The following is a 27,506-nucleotide window of genomic DNA, read 5'->3' on the forward strand; positions in this document are numbered from 1 at the left end:
CACGCTATCCCAAAATATGGCACCTTGACACACTGAATATTTTAAACTGGAGGAATATGAGAACAGCAGGTATAGGAAGGACTCTCTGACCTTCCCTCTTCCCTAAAACAGATTGTAAGACCCTCATGTGAGAGGTGCCCTCCCTATATCCAGAGGAAAGGAGCATCCTCATCTCCAAAGACAAAGACACAGAGGAAACAGAGCGAACAGGCTTTGCTACATTTACCCCAGCTTACTATCCTTAACTCACACCCTTGTGTCCTATCATGTTTCTCTACGATTTTCCACTCTTCATGAAACTTAGTATAAAAACAATCAGGTTTAAACACTTCTTCAGGTCTTCATTTCCTTATGAAGGTTCTCTATTTCACAAAACTGATATTAAAGAAATGTTTGGGACTTCCCTGGTGGCCCTGTGGTTAAGAACCCACCTTCCAATGCAGGGGACGTGGGTTCGATCCCTGGCTGGGGAACCAAGATCCCACATGCCACGGGGCAACTAAGCCCGTGTGCCACAACTAGAGAGAAGTCCGCGCACTGCAACGAAGAGCCCACGCACCTCATCGAAAGATCCCACGTGCCACAACTAAGAACGGAGACAGCCAAAATAAGTAAATAAATATTTTTTAAAACAAATAAAGAAAGAAATGCTTATGTTTTTCTCTTGCTAATCTGTCTTCTTCAGTCTCATTTACAGGGCCCCAGCCAGAAAACCTAGGAGGGTAAAAGGGGAAAAAAAGACATTTTTTCCCTCCTCTATAAAACCATTTCCCCCAAATCTTTGTATACAAAGTAGAAAATCAGTAACTTGGATTCACCCTTAAACTACTCTGCTCAAATTCTTATTGACTAAATGAGAACTTCACCTTTTTCTCCTTAATACAGAAAGTTCCCAGCTTAGTATGGTCCGACTTAATATTTTTCAACTTTACGATGGTGTGAAAGCAATATGCATTCAGTAGAAATCATACTTCAAATTTTGAATTTCTATCTTCTCCCTGGCTAGCGATATGCAGTATAACACTCTCGTGGTGCTGGGCAGGGCAGCAAGCCACAGCTCCCAGTGAGCCACTCGATCACGAAGGTACCCAAACCACAACTGTTTTTTTACTTTTGGTATAGTATTCAATAAATTACATGAGATATCCAACACCTTATTATAAAATAGATGATTCTGCCAACTGTAGGCTAATGTAAGTGTTCTGGGGACATTTAAGGTAGGCAAGGCTAAGCCATGATGTTGGGTAGGTTAGGTGTATTAAATGCATTTCAACTTATACTTTCAACTTACAATGGGTTTAACGGGATGTAACTCCATGTAAGAAAGATGTGTGAAAGATCTATAATTCCAATGTGATTTTAATGATAATAGGAGTAACTAACACTATTGAGCGCAACTATGGACCAGGCACCTTTCTCTAGAAGCAACCCTATGTGGTAGGTATTATTTACAACATCCATTTTATACACGAAGAAACCGAGGCACAGAGATATTAAATAACTTGCTCAAGGTCATATGGCTAGTCCGCAGCAGAGAAACTGACCCTAAACTTCACTGCCTCCAATTTATTGTAGAAACTAAGAGAAAAACAGAAATCAACCACTTGGTGTAAGACAATCCTAAAAACGTGATCTGGGGAAATACTCCTCAGCACATAAATTAAATTGAAAACAGTTATGTTCTCTGAGCAGTTTTCTCTATGGCAGAGATTCTATGGTTCACTTCTGGAAATGTGTGAACTTGAAGTCCAGACATCTAGTAAGCAACCTGAACTTGAATCCTGAATCCAAATCCCATGAAATTTCCATCGCACCATGCTCCCTCTTCTCAAAGCTCTAGAAGTCCTGTTTTGTGAATCGGAGTCAGATATCTGATTTAGGATACAACACACCCAAATAAATAGTAATGTGTATCCTTCCTTCCACTCTGATTACATTAGAACATTCTGGTAAACTTGACCCTGAAGTTGGAGTTTTGGTGAGGAAAAAAAAAGGAAAGATTTTTATATATACCCAGAAAAGCCGAGGCTCAGAGAAGTCAAGTTATTTTCCCAAAGCTACACTACAGGTGGTGGAAACAATGGAACTTAAACCTGTCTTCAGATTCCTCCTAATATGTGTTCTTTTCACTATACCCAACTCGCTTTCATACTGTATGTAATTAAATACTCTGCCGCCCCACTATAGTAAATCAGAATTTCCTTTCTATGCAAATCTGTCTACTTTACAAAGCAAAAATACTGGTCTGCAATCATCTGAATAGTTTCTTCTGATTCTTTCATAAGCATAAAGGTTTCCCATAGAATCAAGTCAGCAAAAAACAAGCACCATTCTTAACAGACCTCTGGTTTGAAGATTTTAAAAGGAACATCTGCTATTACTTAACTACCACCCATCTGATCCCTTTAGAGCTTTACCTCTATCTATACCTCAGTTGTAGAGCATTCTGAAAGTATCTGTTAATTCCTTCAGAGTCCTAGATAAGGATCTCACTTAATTCTGTAAACTAACAATATCACTTTCCTCAAAGTCTGGGCATAATACTAGCACCTGGAATTAGAAAAGTATTTTCTTATCACATTTAGAAGATACTACCAGAAACAGTTAAGTGAACTTATATTTCCAGCCTTTCAGTGAAGCGCTCTGCTAGTATCAGTGCTTGAAGAGCTCTTTCAAGGAACAGAGAAATGGTTAACAGGAGAAAATAGCTCAGGAAAAGTGCTAATACTGCAAGAGAACTGCCTTAGTTTTCCTTTTCATAAGTGACGTACATGATAACACCATCATATTTTGGTATCAAATGGTCTCATCTAAGGTTAAATTTTTTTTTTATAAGCTTAGCTTTCATCTTTTCTGAATAGAGGCATTATCCAATTCGATTAACTGAGTAGAGTCAAAATTATCATTTAAAAGACTCTCCACAAACCTCAAGTCTCTCCAGGCCCTGAGCCCTCTCAGCTCACTCAGATATCCCTGAGCCCACTGCAAGTTCTGACTGTGTCCAGTCAACGACACAGGCACTCTCATTATTTAGTTTTATTACCTGCAAGCATATATAGTTAACACAGCATAAGGCATTTACAAAGATGATATTTTCTACAAAATACAACGAAATGTGCCTTCTTGAAACTCAGTTTAACAACTTACTTGTTAACTAAGTAAAAAGACATTTTTAAAAATGAAATCATGAGCTTCTAAAAACAAAATATTTTGTTATGTTAATTTCTCAGCTAGCCTTTTCTACTCCCCAGTCAACACAAATGCTTTTCTGAATGCAGTGATTCTGGAAGAACCTTCAGGGTGAATGTCTTGTCAATCCGGCCCATTTCATCTCTTGCCAATTCCCCCTCCATTTACAACCAGAAATGCCCAAATCCAGAAATATCAAACTGCCATATTTCAGTAAAAACACTGTGCTATTTCAAGTTTCTGTGTCCTTGCACATGCTATATTTCCTTTGCCTGTTCTCCCCTGGCAAATTTCTATTTATCTTTCAAAATGTAATTTAGACCTCACCTATTCCAAAAAGCCAACCATGAGATCCTCCCCCCCGAAAAGGATCAATAACTTCATTTTGCATGTTTTATGTTACATTTAGTACAATGTGTTGTTTTATGAATATGCATCTGCCTCATCTAATACATTATGATGACTCTGAGGGCCCACTCATCTCTTTTCCCAGCACCCAGCAGAGAACACAGCACATGAGGTGCTCAATAAATGTTTGCCGGATGAAGAATGCTGAAGAATAAAGGAGAGAAATCTGATGAAAAGAGACTGGATTTTCAAGTCAGGAAACAAAAAGAGTAAAGATGAGAAGCAATAGAAGACAAGGATAGCAACAAAACAAACCACTGGGATGAACATGGATATTTTTTATTCAAAAGCTGCACCTCCACCTGGCTTCCCCCATCCTGAGTTATTCTTGGTGAATTTTATACACTGACTTCTTGTAATGCCTAAATCTAAGATACTTTTAGGAATGCAACCAAATAAACAATCAATTAGCTTACCATTTTCTCTAACTCCACAACCACAACTCTAGCTCAAACTGCAATCCCCCTGTGCCTGGCCTATTGCAACAGCCTCCCAATTAGTCTCCCAGCTTTTACCCTCACCCTGCCTCTAAAATATTTTCCACACTGTAGCTATTGTGATCCTTTAGAAATCCAAATCCGATCGTGCTGCCTCCCTGCTTAAAACTTTCAATGGGAAAACTTTCCCATTCTCCTTAGCATAGAGAACAAAATGAGTAGCATGACTGAAAAGGTCTTGATAGTCCAACCTAACTCCTCTCTTCAGCAGTGTCCAACACCATGCTTCCTTGCAAATGTGCCACCCTCTGCTTGTAATGTTCTTCCCCTATGCCTAGTTAATTCATTCCCTTATCGAAGATCACAAATCAGTGGCTACTTTCTCCAACAAGAAAATCTCCCTATTTATATAGTCCTATAGCCCAATGTATCCCCACTGCACCACAGGAGTAAAAATACTGTACAGCTTTTTGTGATCATATGACTAACATTCGACTCCCCTCAACTAGATTATAAATTTCGTGAGGGCAGGAACTGTGCCTATCTGACTGCTTACTTTCCAGTACCAACGTACTATCTGACCCACACTAGAAACATAATAAATATCTGTTGAGGAAATGAATAACAAAAGCACACATTAAAATAAGAATAATGGAATACTTCCCTAACATAAGTTTTTCAATCTCCCTCAAACCAAAAGCTACCATTGTATTTACGATCAAATCCATAAAAGCATTCTCATTAACGTCAGAAACATGACAAGGGCACCTGTTACCACTACTGTTATTCAAAACTGTTCTGGAAGTATTAACCACTGTAATTAGTCAAGAAAGAAATAAGAGATCTGAAATTTGGAAAAGAAGCAAAATTATTATTTTAGAATTGGAAAACCCAAAAGAACCAACTGAAAAACCACTAGAAACAGTAAGAGAATTCAAAAGGGAAGTGGAATTCAAATTAATATATAGAAATCAATACTTCTCATATTTATAAACAAGTTAGAATTATACAAAAAGAAAGGGCTCCATGTTTGCCAACAATAACAAAGATAAAAAGACTTTGGAGGGACTTCCCTGGTGGTGCAGTGGTCAAGAATCCGCCTGCCAATGCAGGGGACACAGGTTTGAGCCCAGGTCCGGGAAGATCCCACATGCCGTGGAGCAACTAAGCCCGTGTGCCACAACTACTGAGCCTGCGCTCTAGAGCCCGCGCCTAGAGCCCGTGCTCTGCAACTATTGAGCCTGCTCTCTAGAGCCCGTGCTCCGCAACTATTGAGCCTGCTCTCTAGAGCCCGTGCTCCGCAACAAGAGAAGCCACCGCAATGAGAAGCCCGCGCACCGCAATGACGAGTAGCCCCCGCTCACCACAACTAAAGAAAGCCCGCTCGCAGCAACGAAGACCCAACGCAGTGAGAAAAATAAAAAAAGACTTTGGAATAAACTGTACGAGAAACATTTGGTGCACAAATAGAAAACTTTAAAATCCTAATAAGAGACATAAAAGAAGAAATCAATAATGTGTAAATCTTACTCTTCAATAGTTTTGTAACTATGTCAATTTTTCATAAATTCATCCATAAACTCAGCGCAATCCCAATCAAAATATTAACAGAATGTTTTGGGAGGAACATGATAAAATGCCTCTCATGTCTATTTGGAACAATAAACAGGCAAAAGTAGTCTGGAAAATTCTGAGAGGGGGAAAAAAAAGACTAATGAAAGAAGACTAACCTCCTAGACAGGAAAATAAAGCAACAGAAAGTTAAAATGTCCTACCTAGGAAAGAATCAACAATAAGGTATCAACAGAAGAGTACAGAGAGCTCGGAATAGACTCAAATACATATGGGAATTTAGTGCATGAAATTAAGAGTATTTGAAATTAATAGGGAAAGATGGATTTTTCATTAAGTGAATTAAAAAAAAAAAGTAATTTGGATCTCTACCCTCATTCCCTCCACCATAAATTCCAAATGAATCACAGATTTAAATTTTTTTAAAATGAAATCATAAAATAACTAAAAGAAAAATGTGAAATTTTAAAAAAAATTTTATAATCTTGGAGAGGGTAAGGCTTTTTTAAATAGGACATAGGGAATTCCCTGGCAGTCCAGTGGTTAGGACTCCACACTTTCACTGCCAAGGGCCCGGGTTCAATCCCTGGTCGGGGAACTAAGATCCCACAAGTCACGCAGTGCAGCCAAGAGAAAAGAAAAAAGAAAAAGAAAAAGAACTAGGACATAAAACTCAGAAGCCATAAAAGGTAAGACTGACAAATTCAACTACATATAAATTCAAAACTTCCATATTTCAAAAAGTACTATAAACAAAATGAATAAAGAAAGGACAAACTGGCAGAAGATATTTGCAGAATATGTATCTCCCTACACATATTCACACTCATTAAAAATATAGCCTAAGAGCATGTGTGTGTGCACACGCATGTGTGTGTGCACACGCATGTGTGTGTTTTCTCATTTATGTATTCCCAGGCCTGGACTAGTACTTAATATATGGTAGATGGTCAATAAACATTTGCTGAATAAATGACTGAGCATCTGACATTCATACGTATCAATTAGAAAAGATCAATGCCTAGCACAGTGCCCCACACCCTCTAAGTACTCAACAAATAGCTGCTGAAGGAATGAATCCAATAAAAACATGCCTAAAGGACAGGAAGAAGCAATTACTGGAAAAAAGAAAAACAAATAAATGGTCAATAAACATTCTTAAAATGCTCAAACAAACTCATAATTAAAAAAAAAAAGAAGAAAGAAAATCAAGGCCACACTATGACATTTTTAAACAGATTAAAACAGAAATGTAAAGCTAGTGTCGACAAGAGTGTGAATAAATACTTTCCTACATTGTTGGTGGAAGTACAAACTTTGGTGGAAAAACTGGCAATGTCTGGCAAAATTGAAAAGACACATACTCTTTGACCTAGCTATTCCATTTCTTAGAATTTCTCTGATAAATTTGCATATACAGGAAAAGACCTATGTTCAAGAATATTCAGAGTAGCTTTTTTGTAATAGGAGAAGTCTGTCCACGTAATAGAATACTTTGTAGTAATTAAAGTGTAAAATAAATCTATTACATATTAAAAGATATTAAATTACATTAAATAAAAAAAATAAGTTGCAAAAAAAGAATCCCATTTTTGTTTTTTTAACAAGTGTGCATATGCATATACATGCACTAAAATATTTTTAAAATATTAAGATGCAGTCTTCAATTACAATATACAGAAGCTTTAAGAAGAAACGGGAGAGAGCCTTCACTTTGTTTTAAAAAACTGAGGGGTAGGGGATTAGGAGGTACAAACTATTATGTATAAAATAAACTGTAAGGATAAATTGTACAACACAGGAAATACAGCCAATATTTCATAATAACTGTAAATGGAGTATAACTTTCAAAAATTGTGGGTCACTGCATTGTATACCTATAACCTATATAATACTGTACATCAACTATATAACTCAGTAAAAAAAAGAATAAGAAAAATAAACATTTTAATTTCACCTTTAAATAAATAAATAAATAAATAAATAAATAAATAAATAAATAAATAAATAACTGAAGAACAAAATAAGCAAAAACTAGAAAAGAGGGCAGGAATAAAAGTACACAGAGGAAGATTTTAAAAAGGGAGTGAGAGAAGTGATAAGAAAGCCTTATGGCCCCGAGTCCACATTTATGACTCATATCCTTACTTCCAAAAAAGATTTTGAGATAGTTGATAAAATGACACAAACACATAGATCATAAGTACTAAGAGTAGGGAAAGCAGGTCTCTCATGTTCACCATTGTATTCCCAGCGCCTAGCAGCACACAGTACGGACTAAATAAATAAATATGCATTAAGCTAAAGCTACAAGTGAGAATGGAAACCATACGGAAGAAGGGAACATTGGGGAAAATAATGATTACTACTGGGTACCTTAGCTCTGAGTCTCCTAGCAACCTCAGTAAAAGGAAAAATATGCTGCTGCGTGTCAATAATCTTCCAACAGGTACATCACGGTGGGAAGTACTGCCAGGATCCCCCAAACCAGACTCTTTTGCATCCTATACCTCAGATGCAGTAACCATAGTCAAAGACCTGTGTGCACTCCAGACACCACTGAGACCACCTAGTATTCTTATTCTTTCCCCCAATACCAGCAAAAAGAGGGGCTTAAGACTGTGGACACCCTTACTATTATGCTTTGATATGTTGCTCCGGACTATTGAAGCTATCAATACGTTAAGAGGTAGAACATGAAAGATAAAGGAGCTGTAAGAGGGAGTTTCAGATCAAAAACTACAATCTATTTTTAACTTCCTATATTAATGTAAGGAAGGAAGTATTAATGCAAATAACTGAAATGTGAAGATAATAAAAATTTGCAAATTGCCCCCACAGACTCAGTTCAGGCTCCAACTTTACTCCCAGATGTGTCACAGCCGATCTAGAGTAAGAATCACCCAAGAAAGAAATAAGCTGTCTTCATTTTTTTTTTTTTTTTTGGCCAGGCCACACAGCTTGAGGGATCTTAGTTCCTGACCAGGGATCTAACTCGTGCCCTTGGCAGTGAAACTGTCTTCAAATGCCAGGTAACTTGGTTAGAATCGCCTATGTGTTTTTAGTTACAAGTTTATTTGTAAGGAGGATTCAATCAATCAAAATTTACTTCAATACAGTAGCTAGGTGGTAGACAATATCTTTCAATTCCAGTGTAGATAAACCACAGATTTGCATAAAAGCTAGAACTACACAATTTCTAAAAATACTACTAGTCTAATTAACCAGAATTAAACTAAAAAAGTTGTGGCCAAAGAGGGAAATAAATGCCTCTTAGAATATTAGAAACATGCACCAGGAAGTCTTTTTAGCCATAAAACTAAGGATAGCTATGCTATAAAGACTTCAACACTGTGTCCCATGAATAAACTTTCTGTGAACACAAGAGAACTGCATAACTGCTTTGCATTCATTCTTCTTTTATAAAACAGGGACATTCCTTCATTACAGCCATCTCTCCCTGTAGGCTCTGAGAAAAAAGGTTTGACTATTTTTACCACTTATTTTACTTCAGACAAAACTGATCATCATGTCTAGCTTTTATTCCTAAACCTTCTTTTTTAAAGGAGGGGGAAAAGTCACAAGCATCAATGAGAAGTACACATTATTACTGTTGATCTGCTGATGGGCTTGTTTGCTCAAGAGTTTGAATACTCTGATTCCATTTTCTTCAGGAAACTGAAAGAAATAGTAATCTTTCCAGATCAAACTTCCACCAAGCGGTTTTAGTACAACATTTATCATACCTAGCAAAACCACCAGAGGACAACTCCATCTGCTACAACAAAACAGAGAAAGATAAAGGTCTCCCAACACTTAATAGCACTTTCCAAAAAAAGGGCCATAAACCTAACACCACTGAAAGAGAAATGCAATCTGCACTTTGCAGACCTAGACAGGAATTGCTTCAATACTATCTTTTTCCCTCTTCCTCACCATAAAAACTACCCACCCCTAGTTGTGATGTACAAATCTACATCCCAAGGCTTTTAGGAGATTAGGAACCCGCAAGCACCAACAAAGACAGGAAACAAGGACTTCTTTCCCACACAAGCTTTATCACCATTTCATTTCAATAATTACGTAGAGTGAACATTGACAAGAAAAGCAAAAACTATGCCCACTTAGAAGCATAGCCAAGACAAAGTGGGTACAACTCAAACTGGACATACAACATAATCACCCCTGTCAAACAAAGGTTAGATGCAGAACACCTTAAGAGAATATGAGATTGATCCCATCCAGTTTAGATCATTACTGAGAAGGAATCATTAAGGAGCCCTTCAGAATCCAAACACTGTATCAAAGATGTGTGTTCAGATATGAGTATATATACACCAATAAGTCAATGTTTGGGGTCCAGAGGAAAAAAGTTAATGAAATACCTTCCTTGGGTTTAATTTAAAGCACAGTTAAAAGGAAGGAAGTTTAAGAAATTTCAGTAGAAAACACAGAAAAAAACAGATGCAATTAGATAAATTTTTCATCCTAAACTTTATTTTGAATCCTTTACATTTACACTTTTAATTAGTTTTTTAAATTATGATTAAAATTAAGCAGGAGAAAGGATAATAATGCAAATAAAATTAAATAGCAATGACTCAAAAGATCAGGTGTTTTTTTTGGGTTTTTTTAGGGAAGGTTTTAGAAAAGTTTTTCCTCAAAAAAGGTTTGCATGAAAAACTCATACATAAAAAAAACAAAAACAAAAACATACATAGATGCTTGTTCCTTTCTTTGTAATTGTGTACATTGTGGTATCATCATACAAAAAAATTCAAGAACATTTAAAATTCAGACATAAGTAAAAGGAAGGTATATCACCTTCATTTTTGTTGCCAAGGGGAAAATATTCAGAGTTTAAGTTACTAAAAGATGTGGAGGACATAACAGAGAAAAATAACCTCTTATTTCTTGGACATTAGGAAATAATGTCTTAATTGTATTTTTTTGGCCAGATAGGGGAGAAGAACCAGATGAAGATGCACATCCACACAGATGCACATCTATGATTCTCAATGGAAAGTAAGTGGGAAACAGTAAATGGTTAGGGCGTGAAACCACAAACAGCTCATTTTCACAGTACCTTTTCCCGAAACTCATTCCCCAGTTGTGACTCTCATATCCACATGACACATACTACAAATTAAAAGTCAACAACTCCTTATTTTGGAATTTATTTGAAGTTTATTCTGGTGTTCAACTGTACTGCAAATATACTTAATAAGAGGCAGACATCAAAGTTACCATTACAAAGCTGTTTTTCTCCTACTGTTAACTTTACATCTACATATAATTGATAATATATACAAATTCCCTAGTTCTCTCCCTTCAACAACAAAACAGAATAGGTATTGTTCTTTTAGGTTCCATATTATTCTTTACCTCATTACTAGAGTTTTCCCATATCACCTCCCTTTCATGAAAACACTGTCATATGTTCACATTAGCATACTTCCTGAAATATCACAGTTCACTCTTTTAAAGTCACAACCTCCATCTTCAAAAAACACATCACCACTTAAAACTGATGCATAGATAAAAAACAAGAATTCCTCATTTTTTTTCCATGAAGAATCTCATTATCATAGGCCGCTTTGGTTAGAAAACATAACATCACTGAAGTCAGGCAAAGCTAATCTTGACCTTACCATGATCAGATGATCCACTAAAGGTCCCTTCCAATACAACCAACAACAGGAAAAGAGAGCAAAACCACACAAAAGTTACATTTGACTAACTTCCAGTTTTCATCACTATCCAGTTGGACAATTTTCTGACCAGCAATAATCATTATTCCCTGGAACTTCAGCCCAGTAAAGATCAGGGTCAAAATATCCTTAAGAAAAAATTTTTTCCAGAGATTTCTTGCCAGTATTCTCTACTCTGCCTTTTCTATCCTTGCTTTTCACAGCAATCCATCTAGTATGCATTTCTGGAGACAACTGGGTAATCCTTAGAATAAGAACAAACTGAAATGAGAGAAGCTTCCCATATGGCTTCCAAAATAACCTGGGAGCTGGTACAAGGCTCTCTTTAGTGTTCTGAGCTACAGTAACAAGAATGGTGGTTTGTTTTTTCCCTGTTTAACACACCAATATAAGGGGAAGAAGGGCCTACTCATCACTCTTCCTTCCAAACTACTGCCAATCATGCTTGAAGCTAGAAATCTATGCGGATGAAACCAGACATATCACACTTGAAATTCTCACTCTTAGCATATGCAAAGTAAGAGGTTAGGCGAGGTTCAGTTTGTTTTCCAAATATATACTACCATTTCACACTTCAGCACACTTGATCTTTACAAAATTCAGAGAAAAACTGGCAAAGCAAAATGTCATAAACATCGTATTTTCTTATGGTTTTCAATGAAACCTATGTTTTATACTCAAGCTATGAGGAGTACGGGTTTGTTCATTTTTTTTTTAAACTAATCTGAATTAGGTATAGAGTTAACTTTAGAATAAAACTATCAAAAGACACAGACAAACACACACCCGACACTAATCCTAAAGGCCTTCTATAAAAGCTGTTGGGACAGATTTCTTTTAATAATATGACTGAAGAATTGTGCATATTGAGAGGGGTTAAAAATATGACAAGATAAAAACCATTAACTCCCGATACGTTATAACTCTTTCAGTAAAACACATAATGATAGTCATAATGTCAAATCAGACTAAATACTGTACTTTATTATTATTGAGCAATAAACTTTGATACACTGTTAGTCATTAAGTCTTAATGTTGAATAATATAAACATACTAAAAAAAAGTATACATGAACACTGAAACTCATTTTTGTAAAGGCCAATATTTGGTATTTAAAAAGTTGTAAAAGTGCATTTAAATAATTTATTTTTGAAAATAAAAAATTTTAAACACAAGTTAAAAGAGTAAACATATGTGAAACTCTCCTGTGTACTCATACTTCAACTACATAGCTAAAAAGATACCCTCTGGCTCCTTTTAATCTTCCAAGGAAGTTATTTTAGAGGGTTTATAACTTCTGGTTTTCACTTCTGGTTCTGCATTTTCTTGTCCCTTTTATTCTTGTGTTGACTAGATTCAAAGCATACAAGACCAAAATCAAAATTGGTTTAAATTACCTAAGTTGGGGCTTCCCTGGTGGCGCAGTGGTTGAGAGTCTGCCTGCCAATGCAGGGGACATGGGTTCGAGCCCTGGTCTGGGAAGATCCCACATGCCACGGAGCAGCTGGGCCCGTGAGCCACAACTACTGAGCCTGCGCGTCTGGAGCCTGTGCTCCGCAACAAGAGAGGCCGCGGTAATGAGAGGCCCGCGCACTGCGATGAAGAGTGGCCCCCGCTTGCCACAACTAGAGAAAGCCCTCGCACAGAAACGAAGACCCAACACAGCCAAAAATAAAATAAATAAATAAATTACCTAAGTTGACTTTTCAGTTGGTTAATGATTCCTCCTATATTTGGGGAGGTGGTGGTGGGGGTCACTGAATGGTGATAGCAATGGAGCATGAAAAAGTATTTCTGTTGATTTTGTTTTTAAATTACAAAAAAAAAGAAGAAAAAAATTCAAAGCCTTCGTTATTCTAGCAACCAAAGAAATTCCAAACTTGAAGGTACTGCTCCTTTCATAATATCTTAAAATCCTCTACCTAAAATGTTTTCTTTTTTGCTACGTATCAGGCTAATTCTTATAATAATTCCATGTTGTCATATCGTCCCTTCCTAAATGAGCCTCAACTTCCACACTAAAAAAATGAGGACAATCTGCATTTCATGAAGTTGCTATAAGGATTAAATGGTTTAAAATACACAAATCACCTAGCATGACAGCCTGACACACCAAAGGTACTTAATAAATATTAGTTGCCTTCTTCTAAAAATTTCTGTACTATGAATTTTAAGGTGATTAAAGATATTTTGAATCCACTTATGGATAAGGCTATGGGCACTTTTATGCCTTCCACTCCATTAAGATTGTCAGGTTTTTTCTAAGGAAGGGGAGGAGGGGAAGCAGCAGACAAAAACTGAAACAGAAAAACAACACAGATGTTGCTGCCCTTACTTTCATTCTCATTTATTTATAAACTTGACTTTTTATCCCTCTTGTCTATTTTTTCAAGAAATAAAATTTTTCTTTGTCTTTTTGTTAAGAAATCAAGTCTACAACTAAGCTGACATTCTATGTCAAAAGTACACCTAAAAGTGAGCATGGTATATCTTGGTTGCTGAACATTTTATACTGTAAGGGCCTCATGCAGTCTCTTTAAAAAAAAAGGACACTGAAGATTACTGACGACTAAGCATTCTCTCACAGTTATGAATTATTTCACACCACTTGAAGGTTTCAGTTGATTAATTTTATATGAAACATACTTCCTCCTTCTTTACTCTCAATCCCGTTGTTTTTTAAGCCACAGAATCCACTGATGACTAAACTCTTTGCATTCCAGTTCATTTCTCAACACCCACCCGCCCCAGGAGATGCCAGCATTGTTTGTGAGGAGTTGGAAACAATACACTTCCACTGCTGGTTAATTTACATCAGATTCAGCCAGGCCTGGGGAGCAGTGTGCGGTCTTTTCCCCCTCTTCCTCCTCCCGTTCCCCCCTTCTTTTTTTTAAATTTAAATTACTCTTTTTAATTTAAAAACTTCCGGATGTTTTACTACCTTGGCAGCTTTACTTTCTCTCTGGATAGACTAAAAAGGTAAGCTTAAACAGTTTTTGTCAGGTTAATGTCTTTTCTTTTTTTTACACATGTATCTGACATCCAGAATCCGTAGTGTATAAAAATGCGATAATGATGTTGCATTTTCCACACTAACTCATGTTTGGCACAATTTCATTGGTTTTTATAACATAAATATCAGCAGCCTCTTTTTCAGCAGCTACACATGTGCTCCTAAAGGATATAAAAGGATCTGATGCTTGCTTTTGCTATTTTCATTCTTTATTTTAGAAAACCATACAATATTATACATGCAAATACAGTAAGTCATTGTTTCCTTGACCAATATTTATAGAAAAGTACAAACTTCTTTGATTTTAAAAATCTAATATTAGAAATACTATGAAGTCTAAAAGCCAGCTTTTCTTTGAAAGCCACATTAACTGTCTCCTTGTCAGCAAAGTTACGGTTTTAAAAAAATTTTTTTTCAGATATCTGGAAAAAAATTATGTTAAACTCTTTAATAAAATTTATAATTAAAGCCATCTCAGAGACTGAAATCCTAACTTTCCAACCAAAAAATTCCACTGAATTAAATATTTTGTCTAAAATCAAGTAAGTTAAACATGTTCCATCAACACAGTTTAAAAATAAGGTATGCAAAGACTCCCCAACATATGCAAATGATACAAATAATTAAGAATCACATTTCATCCATTTAAATTTTAAAATACTTCCACCTATGAGACTCCAAAAGTATGAGTACATGGCTTTAACTCTTAATATTTACTTTCTGCACTACTTTCTCTTCCCTTCTCATCCTAGCTCCCCCTAAACCCCCAGCACATACAGAAAATAGATCATTTAGGCCAGTGGTATTTGAGTACATTGCCCCTCCTCCTCTACTTAGACAGTCTTGCCTTTTATATCTATGTGGAGGTTCCCATGGCAACACTCACTTACACCAATACTATTTCCAACTGAAATGAGAGAAGCCAAAATCTTAATGCTTCATTACTAAATTACACACACCCTAACTAGCGAGGATTTTTTTTCTATTATTTTTAATAAAAAAGCAGATTTCTAGAATTTCAGCAAAAAAAGTCATTTAATATTTTAGAAATAAGTAGAAAAATAGTCACTGTAGGCAATTACAAATATATATGTATATTATTACATGAGATTTGCATGTGCTTATTCTTATTACATAAAAGCTGACTCAATTATAATTATAAATGGTAAGTATAATTTTTACTAATCCAGCCTACTCTATCAAATTCTTTTTTTTTCCCCTTAATGTTGGCTACATAGCTCACAAAAACCCTGGTGAGAAATTCTAACAAAAAAAGCCAAGAAGCAATTCATGGACAGCAGGAGGCAATTCCAGAACACAGGCACAATCTTTAAAGAAAAACCACTACAGCTTTTTGATGTTAAATAAGTAGAAATATCAGCATACAACAAAGCTAAGAAGCAGACTGTTGTATCAAGTTTAAAAGTAAAATATTCAGTGTCAAATGTCACGAGCACCTTTGTCTAGACTACTTTCAAATGTGAAATTTTCCTAATTTTTAAAATGAAGTTTTCTTTGTAATACCAAAGGTTCGAATGTATTTAGTTTTAGTACAACACACATTACAATCGAGTTATTAAAAATATAGGGAAGGGGAGGGTCCTGCGTCTGTGTGTACAAAAGCGGGAACAACAAGGTGGGAGGTCAAACAGTTACTTTGAAAACATATACATTTCTTAATCAGGTTGTACACACAAAGAAGCCTCAGAGGAAGAGGTGAGAGTATAAAATGAGCAACATTTCATAAAGCTTTTTGATAAATAATCAAAGCTAATCAAAGCTAAGCATTAAACATCTCTCTGTACAGTGAACACATTTTTTAAAAGGATAAAAATCAATAGAATGTACACTGAACCTTATTTATTCTGACAAATACTGCAGCACCTGAATACTTGTATTAAACAATTTTTTCTGTACAGAGTTTATTAACTTATATATGAGTTCATAAAATAGAACATTAATATGTATTTTAATGAAAAAAATCTTTTTTATTAAAATTTATAATGAGCCTTTTTTTCCTGCTTTTACATTATCACTTTCTTAAAATGAGCTGATTCAAAAGACTATAAAGACTTCCTCAAAACCAGTACAGGAAACTGCAAGAATTTACTTTCCCAAAAACAGCTTTTAAGACATGAACATGAATTGCCTAATGAATCTCATAGTTAGGCTTGTGAAAAGGACCAACTTGCACCTTTCAGAGCTCTTTCCCTCTTTTTAAAAATTCCCATACAGTGAAACCTGCTGACACTTTTTTTTATAAGGACTGGGGCGGGTGTCGAGGGGAGTAGGGCAGTGATTTGCTGCACTGGGGAGTTTCTGCAACATTTGTGAGGGCTTTATAGGCAGGATCCTCTCTCGAGTGTTTAGACAAGTAACACAAAACCAAAAAAATAACCAACTGTTAAATGTTCATTTTATTTAAAAAAAAAAAAAAAAAAGGCAATCCTCTGCAAATGTTTCAATATTTTAATTTACTTTCATTTCAGTATTAACCACCTAAAAGCAAACACTTGCAGAGTTCAGAAATCTTTTCCAGCTCTTTGGAGAGAGACATTTAATCAACCTTGATATTAGATGTATTTTTAAGCTAACTTCAAAAGCAAAAATCTAGAAAAAGTATTATGACCTCTCCTGAACAAAAAAAGAATGTATTTTAAAATCCTCCCTTTATCACAAGCAGGTTTGGATGCAATGCCACCTGGTGGCACAGAAAAAACAAATTTTAACAAGGCGTCGGTTTGTAGAAACTGAGCTGTTCTATGAAACACGAACCACCCCTTTTGACTACTCTGCCTTCCTCCTCAACAAGTTATTCATCCGGTAGTTTAACAATAACAGCTAATTTTTATTTTAAAACTTTAAAAATTTTAAGCAATTAACTGCATGCGACAATTTCCTTAGTGTTTAAATATCATAAAGGAAGCAAAACATTTTTTTCAAAGACCTAAATTGTACGAAAGCTTTAATTTTTAAAAGATGAAATGCTTAAGAATTGGGGATATAGGGATGGAGTAACCGAACTGCTTTGTAAAATTACACTGTATAATTAATTCCATGGTAAGAACGTTTTTATGGTGTGTTTTGGTGACCTTTTATTACCATCAAGTTCACAATGCTGGTGGGCTGCCTTTTAATCCCCCGGCAGACAAAGACCCTAAATAAACACAGATCCCTTCCTGGGAAAAAGTCCACTCTGGTTAAATGGTAAGGAAATGAGTAAATCATTAGTAATCTTTAAAGCCAAAGCTATAAACTCAAGTTACCTTAAGTTGAAATGAAAGTGTCCTGCAAGAGTTTCAAAGTTCTGTCACAGATAGAAATCTCCAGCTCTTGACTCCAGACTAGGCGCCAGCTGATAAACAAACAATTTAAGTCAAGAGCTGGAGAATTCCCAGCTTTTTCATTTAATGGCTTTGGCCCAGAGTATTTACTGCCTCCAGTTTTATTCTCACTTAGCTCTAAGAGGAAATTTAAACTCATCATTATCTTAAAGCCCCATATGGGTAGCAGTCAGCTCACCTGATAGAGCTCCTCTTACTCAGAAGAAGTTTGAGTCTCAACTAGAAGTGATGTCATAATGTAAACTAATTAACTAGAGTTTTAGGTTGACTTTTTAACAGGCTAAATAAATTTTGTTCAATATAGTTTATATTCCCACTTGGGGTAGTAACAATTCCAAAAAATTTAATTCTGCAGTTTTAATCCAAACTACCAGCTAAAATGGAGGACAGTGTAATGGCTCTCTCACTCCCCGACAGGCGCCCACCCTGCCTCCCTCTACCGCCACTCTCACCCTTGTCCACTAGCCCTTGAGTATTATATAAAGCAACTTTTCTGCATAAAATATAGACTATTCCTATTAACTTCAAAATACCCGGTGTTGTTGGGTGTATTTCCTAACAGAGCAGTGTGTAAGATTTAAGATGTAAATGCTCGATCATGAAAAGCTGTTGATTTTATACGAGTACTAATAAGAATATAAAAGTACAGCCCAATTAAAGCCCATGAGATACCATCAAATATTTCTAAATGCTGTTTTTAAAAGTTTGCTACTAAAGATTATAGATCTCAAAGTCAGAACTATACTGTTGCTCCTATTCCTTTCTCAAAATTATCATTTACTTTTAGAGAAAAATCTCATCTCTACTCAGGATTTTATGTCAAAATAATTCTTTCGGCTATCTGAGTGTTTGCAGATATTTGACAATTACAATAAATCAACTATCCTTCCGCTAGCTGCTTATCTAAAGAAAAAATGCTGCAAGAAAATTTTTATAGCCTAAGGTAAAGGGTTAATGTGGCATTAATGCAAAGAAAAATTCTTTCCCTCTTCTTAATTTTCAGAAAGTTTTATAAACCTATCTTGGCTGGAAAAGCAAATTAACTATTTCAGTGTCTGCCAAGACTATTTTTCTACTCTTTAATATATGTACATAGTACATTAACAATGTTGGCTACTTGAGAACAAGTATTACCCTCACACATAAGACTTAGTGGAAATGAAATATAATTAATGATAAAATCACTTGTATGCCTGGCCTCATAGTATATTTCACTTTATAAAAACTCCTTAAGAACAATGCTATCTTAGAGACTGTAGTGGATAAACATTCTGATGACCACAACTAATAGTCAATAACTCAATAAAAAAAGATGTCAGATACAAATCTTAAAATTCTTAATACTCTTCTAAAAGAGTCCACATTTCTCCATCGCTGGAGGTAACCTGAGCTAAATACAAAACAATAACAAAAACCCTCTACCTTCAGGTCAAGTTAAATTACTTAAGGCAGAAGGGAGATGGTGAGTCGGTTATCATACCTTCATTGGCCATGTGGGGAGGATAGCTGCTATGAAATGTGCACGTATATTTAAGTTTTTCACAACTAAAACACCCCAAGTAAAATAGAATTGTATGGCAAATATACACAGAGAAGGACCTAACCTCAACATACTTTTCAACTGCTAACATTATCAAACTTTCTTTAAGAAAATCAGACATCTAAAACTCTGCAAGTAAGTCTGATAATGGTTTGATTGTGATGACAAGGCCCTTGTCAAATGCTTAATTCCACTGCATCCTCCCACTTCACCCCCAATAGCTATCCAGGGATCACAAACAAAACACAATAAAGACAAGGGATACTGGAACTAATTTCACACTGCTTAGGAATCAATAGATGTTAATGAAAAATAAATTATACACAATTAATCTACTTCACCTTTATATAAATACTGCTAGGCAGTCCTGAACTATGTGACCAGACCCAGTTGTGTCTGGTCTGACTTACATCCTGAATGGCAATTAAAGGACATTAAAAATACCCTGGGATTACTTGAGGCAGGACCCCTGCCTTATCCACGCACTTTCCAACAGACCCACGTGAGGAGAACCCTCCACCACAGGACAGAGCCTGGCAAGAGCAACTCTGCTAATGGTTACTTGACTGGAAATTGCAATGCAGTTAAAATCTGGCCTGCAGATTTGGAGATGAGGGAATCGCAAACTGCAAGAGAGTAAATTCTTAGAAATAAACTAGGTTCTTGTTAGCAATAATAATTATTACTAACAATAATTGATAGCAATAATACAAACACTGAGTGAAGTGATCACTTTGCCTTCTCTAACCCACTCTTCTACTATTTTCTGAGGAGACAAATTATTAAAGCTGCCTCAACCATGGTATCTTGGGCAGTGAGTCAGCAGTCTTCTCTAAACATGCTAAGAACTCATTAACACCTTACATAGGGACTCTTGTCCCTGACAACTGTTGTAAGGGAGTCTCAGGCACGCCAAAGAATGTAAAAAGAGGTTTTTATGAGCACCTCTTCTTTGGGACTAATTTCAAAGAAATCCTTGGAATTTATTTACCAAACTTTTCTGAACCACTTTGTGCAAACTGGAGAAAATCCCAGGTGAAAATGTATTCTCCAGAGACAGAAAGGATACTTAATGGATCAGGGTGATAAGTAAAATTATGGTTAAATGTAAGTGGATATCATAACTAACCCATTTCTGGGTGTACTGGTACTGATGAAATCTTATGTCATTTCTGAGGAAATGGATTTGTCCATTAAATTAAGTTAAAGAAAATTTTAATTACTTGAGCTACTAACGCTTTAAATACCACAAATCAGACCAAGCAGAAGCTCACTTTAATATTTTTCAAGATAGAATAATCCAAGTCTCTGAGACAGAAGTCAATGCCACAAAGTACTTTTAAATTTTATAATAAATAATAGAATTGATCATTTTAAAAGAACTAAAAAGCATCATAGTAGTACAATTCTTTAAAGGGAAGAACCCATGAAAATGAATTATCTTAATCATGTTAAATCAACTTATTTCAAAACATTAAAAAAAATAAAATGTTACTGAGGTAAGACTAAACTCTAAGAATAAATACTGCACACAATACTACTGTGTAATCAAACAGCTTGTGAGAGCATCAAAGACCTATGGTGATAGCCCTTTCCCCTCCACACATTCTAAACTATGGCAAATTCAGTTATATGAAATTTGATAAAAGAATCTGCTTTTGGACAGAACTAGCAATGTTTCAGCCCAAAGCTAAGTAAAATTGCCAAGTTATAAACCTCTCTAAGAAAATGTTTTAATGGAAATGCCAACAGACCTTTAACCATAATGGTGTTAGGTGCCAAAATATAAATAATTGTTGTTTTTGTGCTCCCTTTACCATAAATTAGGTACAGGTCAAGTGGAAAAACAGTAGGTATCCAGTTCCAGTTCAGGTATCCAGCAGTAAAGGCCAAGACTTGCACACTTGATTTTAAAAACTATAATGGAGTCTATATGAGACTTTCATTGAAGAATTTAGCAAGCAAGTCTAGCTCTCTAAGAGAAACTCCTTAATAGGTTTTGTGCTTACTATTCCATATTCTAAGAATACCTCAAACAAATTACTAAAACTTAACCCAGCCAAGTAAGTAGAGTATTAAATCTGGTTTCCTGGTAGGGAACTGTTATACAAACACATAACACAACTTCAATTATTTAATTTTGACATTAATCCCTAACCAGAGCAATATTTTAGCAAATCTATGAGGCTTGCCAGCACAGGAAGCCTTGGGCTAACTACAAGGGCCACTTCAGAGTCTCTTCAGCTCAAGGTTTCTATGCAAACCTACAGACATACTAGGCAATCAGTGAGTTTATTCTTCAATTATTCAAGCACAGTTAAGTGCTGTAATTATGCCCTTGGAGCAGACTGAACAGTACTTAGTCATTAGTCGCAAACAATAGTTTTTAATTTGCTTTATGTCTAGCATTCATTATACAAGAGAGCTAATCAAATTGGAACTAATACTGTGGTAGCAGACCCATTCCATACTAAAAAAAATGCACGTGTCCAAATTGGTGTGACTAAACAACATTTCACATTAAAGGATTACAACTTTCATAAAGATGTGATTTACACAAGACAGATAAACAGATTAGGGCATCATACTTATGAGGCCAGTGTCATGGGCTACTAGAGAGCCTGGTTAGCTTTAGTTTGATAACCACAAACGGTTAAACAAAGGCACGGTATTAGACATATGGGGAGTCAGTGTAAAGATCATTCAGTTTAACTAACTCTGAGTGAAACTACCTGCTAAATCCTAGGGATAGGAAGATAAATGTTCCACAAACATACCAAGCTTGTTCATGCCTCAGAGCCCTCACAGAGCACCTCCCTCTACTGAGAACACTCTTTCCCTTGACCTGCACATTCAGATCTCTGCTTAAATGTCACTTCCCCAGAGAAGGCATCCTGTCCACTCTATGTAAAAGGGCCCTCCCCTTAGTCTCTGTCTCCTTAACTGTTTACTCTGTGTTTTTTCCTTCATAGTACTTATCATTGAAATTATTCTTGTTCACTTGTTTATTCTCTCTATTCCTACCAAATCATAAGCTCCATGAGGCAAAAGATGTTGACTATCTTTAAAGCTCTAACTCTAGTACCTAGAACATACCTAGTATTTAAGTACTCAATAAATGTTTATTATATGAAATCAGCAATCAAGGTGCTGTCAGCGTAATAGGATTAGAATGTATAATCAGAAAACAGTATATAATCTTGTAAGAATTATATAAATACAAAAATTTAAGTATAAGACATTTCATTAAAGAAAAAATGAAGACCTTCATTTTTAGAGTTACTTTTAAAGTTCCAGGCTCTCCCTAATATCCAAGTAAACTTCTTTTAACTTATTAACAGAAGTACAGCAGAAAATGAAACTAAAGGTGGTAGGAGAATTATAGGAACTAACCAATTTCATTTCTTCCTTGCATAAAGAATATTTACTAAAGAACCATCAAATCTAATTCCAAATTCCATTGGTTCCCCCTCGGATATAATCGGGAATCATCTATAAGTTTTCTAGTTGATCTTCAAGGTAAATTTTCCATTTCTAGAACTAAAAATCCTTCTCTAGCCCTAGAATCAGCTGTATAAATCAGATCTGGTGTTACTCTCTCTCTTTAAATATCCATAGAGGTGAATATAAGATAAAAGTCAAATTAAGTATTAATAGAGTAGAAGAAACACACAAGGTAACAGTAAGGCTCTATTTCTTAAACTGGGAGGAGAGTACACATGGGCCTGATGTATATTTATACTTGGTACCTTTATAATTTTATAAATATTTTGTATATAAATTCAATATTTAACAAAAATTGAAAGAAAAAAGTGTTACTCCCTGTACTCAAAAAGCTTAAACTCTACAGGAGGAAGTGAATCAATGCCTATAAATATAATGTAATGAGGGCTTTGATAAAAGCATGTACAGTTTGACAGCTTCAAAAGGAAGCACCAAATCGGTTGAGGCATGCCAAAGTACTTTATAAAGTAATATCTATGCTACAAAGTGTTAACTCTGCAAGTATAAAAGTTACATTGGTTTTGGATGATAATTATAGCAGTTTAAGCATCACTTGCTTTTGATTTTTTTAAAAAGTCACATGGAACTTAAATAAAATTATATTATTTGTAATAAGGATGATGTATAAAAAAGCTGCAATAATGCAACCTGAGGAAAACCTTCAATATATTACTCCATAGGCTGGTAAAATGATACAGTAAAGATTCTTTTCATTGCATTCACCAGAATAAAAGTTAGCAGAAAGCAGAGGAAGGGGCTGGACTAAAGAAATGAATCACTATCTCAAAAATCTATATAACTTCAAATTCATCTAGGTTAAAAACAAGCTTCTCTTTAAAATGCTAACCACAGAATAAGGAGTATAATATGTTCCTATTTTAATTTTTAGAATACTACTGTATTTGTAGGTAATAGCTCTATATAAATACACAAAAATGCATTTTTTTAAGTCTAAGATAAGGAACAAACAAGGGGTGAGGGAAAAGGGATAAACATGGGGGAAATTTTTTAAGGTTTTATTCAAATTACCTCAAATAATCCATGTTTAAGACTGACAAATATAGAACCTCTATAAAATTGTGGTCCCATCTTGGGTATCTAACTTGGGTATCTATGCTTTTTCCAGGTCCCTTTTCCTTAATTTTATTTAGTTAAAATATAATGATTTTTAAACCAGCCAACTCTAACTTACAGAAAGTTTCCTCTATTTTATTTTAACTGAGGAAGTGGAGACATTTTTAATCCATCATATTAAAAATAGAAAGATAATAACTATGAGAAGACAAACATAAGCTTCTATTATATACTGGCTAATCTCATAATGATCATGTCAACCAATAAATTATCACAAACCATCTCTACTCAAAGCTTCCAGTCTATACTATAGCACAGATTCAAGTGTATTCACTATTACAAATTAACATTTTTGCATTCTTAAACTACAAAAGTGGGTTTAAAAACAGCTTGGTAAGAACAAGGAGTAATTTCAAAGTTTTATCCCAGGGGCTTCCCTGATGGCGCAGTGGTTAGGAATCCGCCTGCCAATGCAGGGGACACGGGTTCGTGCCCCGGGCCGGGAAGATCCCACATGCCGCGGAGCAACTGGGCCCGTGAGCCACAACTACTGAGCCTGCGCGTCTGGAGCCTGTGCTCCGCAACGGGAGAGGCCGCGACAGTGAGAGTCCCGCGCGCTGCGATGAAGAGTGGCCCCTGCTTGCCACAACTGGAGAAAGCCCTCGCACAGAAACGAAGACCCAACACAGCCAAAAATAAATAAATAAATAAATAAATTTATAAAAAAAAAAAAAAAGTTTTATCCCAAAGAAGACTATATTATTTTTAAAAGTTAAAATAACACTTAAAAATCAAGTTGGTATTCTTCATTATCAAATGATAATTTCAGGCTATACTCTTGAAGCAAAAGAACATCAACCAACAGCAAGATCTTATGTACCAAGTATCAATTCTTTAATTAAATCACAGAACCACTCAAAGAAGAAAGAATTGTTCAGTTTATTAAATCCATTCTATAAAAAAAATACCAACACCAAGCTTAAAACTGCTTATTAGTATTTTATGATCAAAGATACCACATTATAAATCTTTACACCCAAAATCCTACTTAACCAAGTCAATATAACAATTATAGGGGCTAAAAATTATTTATACCTCCACCTATACTCAAAAGTGGTTTGGGATATAAGATACCTTTACAAGACCATTAGGTTCTTTATGAAAAAAAGAAACTGATTTAAATTATTATATTTTATTATTTTTTAATCCCAAAGCCAACAATCAAGTTTAATATAATAGGAATAAAATTGCTACTCCATTGTCTATTGCTATATTGCTGTAATTACATATGTATGTATGTGTATATGTATGCAAATACATATGTGTGTATGTGCATGTATATTATATTCGATTACACAGTAATGCTGGAAAATTTGGAAATTATGGAAAGTCATAATACCCATAATCCTGCCATTCCAAAATACCCAGATACCCGCTATTAGTATTTTATATACTATTAAGCTTTTAGAATTTTATTAGTGGGTCTCCTTGTCCTCTGATTGAGATGATGATGATTTCTAAGTATGTCAATGTGGTGAATTTTATTTATTTATAGACCTTCTAATATAAAGCCATCTGTACATACATGAGATAAACCAAACTTGGTTGTAGTGTTTGATCTCTTTCATACGCAGTTGGATTTAGTTTGCTAATATACTTCATAAAGTTTTTACTTCTATATTCATGACTGATGTAGACCTACAGTTTTTCTCTCTCATAATGTTTCCGTCTGGTTTAATTATCAGAGTTATACACATCTTACAGAATGAGTTGGGGAAGCATTTCCTCTTTTTGTATTGTCTGGAAAAGTTTGTATAAAATTGAGATGGGGACTTCCCTGGTGGCACAGTGGTTAAGAATCCGCCTGCCAATGCAGGGGTCACAACTTCGAGCCCTGGTCCGGGGAGATCCCACATGCTGCGGAGCAACTAAGCCCATGCGCCACATCTACTGAGCCTGCGCTCTAGAGCCCGTGAGCCACAACTACTGACCCTGCGTGCCACAACTACTGAAGCCTGAGCGCCTAGAGCCAGTGCTCCGCAACAAGAGAAGCCACTGCAATGAGAAGCCCATGCGCTGCAACGAAGAGTAGCCCCCGCTTGCCACAACTAGAGAAAGCCCACGCACAGCAACGAAGACCCCATGCAGCCAAAAATAAATAAATTAAAAAACAAAAATTGAGACCATCTGCTCCTTGAAATTCTGGTAACACTCACCTGTAAAATCACCTGGGCCTAATGTTTCCTGTATGAAATTATTTTTTCTTTTGTGCCACTTCTTCAGTTTCTTTAATAGTTACAAGATTATTCAGGCTAATTATTTCTTGAATCTGTTCTGAAAAGTTAAAATTTTCTTGGAATTGATCTATCCCTACCCACAGTAATTTGGACCAAAAATTCATAGCTCTTCAAAGTTGTAACATCCTATTATCTGAATTTAGAAAAAGCATTGTATTTTGAGAGTACTAAATAACATAAGTCAGTTTTGCTTTGTTTTTATTTTTAATGAGGAAATTGAGAATCTGCAATAGCTCTAAAAATATCTGGATATATCTTGGGTACCACAAAATCATAACTGTTACTTATGACAAACAGAATAGATGTGCATATATTTTAGCTACCACTTACCACCAGAAACAGGGGCATCCATGAAAACTGCTCCCATTTTCTCAACTTCTTTCGCCAATTCTTTTGAAACCATAGGATCAATAGTACTGGAATCTATTAATAGTGAGCCTTTCTTCACTTTTCTAAGTAAATGAACAGAAATATAGTTTTAAAAAACTATAGTTTTATAATTTAAAAAATATAGTTTACAACTCTGAATAAGCATTTCATGCAACTACCTATATCAGAATCTGCTAAAATTCACCAGATATCAAGGAGGTCTTTGGTTTAATATTAAAAACATTATTAGAACTGGTTCAAAATCTCAAATGCATTTTCAGATCAATTATAGTTCAAAGTAAACTCGAACTATTTCAAAGAAATCAAAATAATCTAATAATCTATATGGTATAAATTCTGGTTTCAGGTGAAATACACACAAACCATAATAATATAGGTAGGCTAAGATGTAAGCAATTTAAAACACCTATTAACTTTAAAAGGGCTATTTAGTAGGATTTAAATTTTTGTTTGTAAAGTAGCTGGGTCTCTTTAAAAAGTAATTTACTTGTCTTTAACAAGCCATATTGCAAATTTCACATATCCATTTCATTTCCACTAGGTAGAATAAACATAAGCAGTTAAAATTTAGCCATTTGCTTTAGGATGGCATATTCTTTAATAATTGCAACTTTGTAAAGACAAAATAAAACATCAAACAGGCAGAAAGGAAAATACAGGAATGGACCTATAAATCTCACAGAGACTTTTTGTTCTTTACGGTAAATTTATATACAAACATTGGTAAAAGGGGGAAGCAGTCTTTTCATATATCATATTTTACATCAATATTTAAATGGCATTCTTAAAGTAAAACAGTTCTGTTTGCACTGTAAGTGCAGACTATATACCTATATAGTTCCCTTACAGTCTATAATCTATGCCTATCTTCACTGGCTTGGAAACCGACCTAAATTACAATTTAGTTAAAGGGCTATGGCTAACCTTGAATTCAAACTTCCCAAAATTCTTACTACAGATAAACTAACCCAGAGGACATTTAATCATAACCATGATTGGAAAGTTAGAACTGAATAAATTAAAATA

General features: G+C 35.3%; 1 protein-coding gene across 4 annotated transcripts in view; it reads right to left on the minus strand.

Annotated features, from left to right (window-relative positions):
- Nucleotides 1-27,506, minus strand: part of HIBADH (3-hydroxyisobutyrate dehydrogenase) — a 105,775-nt gene that overhangs the window by 55,233 nt on the left and 23,036 nt on the right. For all 4 annotated transcript variants that reach the window (XM_082398016.1, XM_082398018.1, XM_082398017.1 and 1 more), the window contains exon 4: nucleotides 26,421-26,542. In XM_082398016.1, the coding sequence (XP_082254142.1) occupies nucleotides 26,421-26,542 (122 nt within the window). The remainder of the gene's footprint in view (nucleotides 1-26,420; nucleotides 26,543-27,506) is intronic.

The sequence above is a fragment of the Balaenoptera borealis genome, assembly GCF_965194805.1.
Source record: "Balaenoptera borealis genome assembly, chromosome: 7".
Taxonomy (NCBI): domain Eukaryota; kingdom Metazoa; phylum Chordata; class Mammalia; order Artiodactyla; family Balaenopteridae; genus Balaenoptera; species Balaenoptera borealis.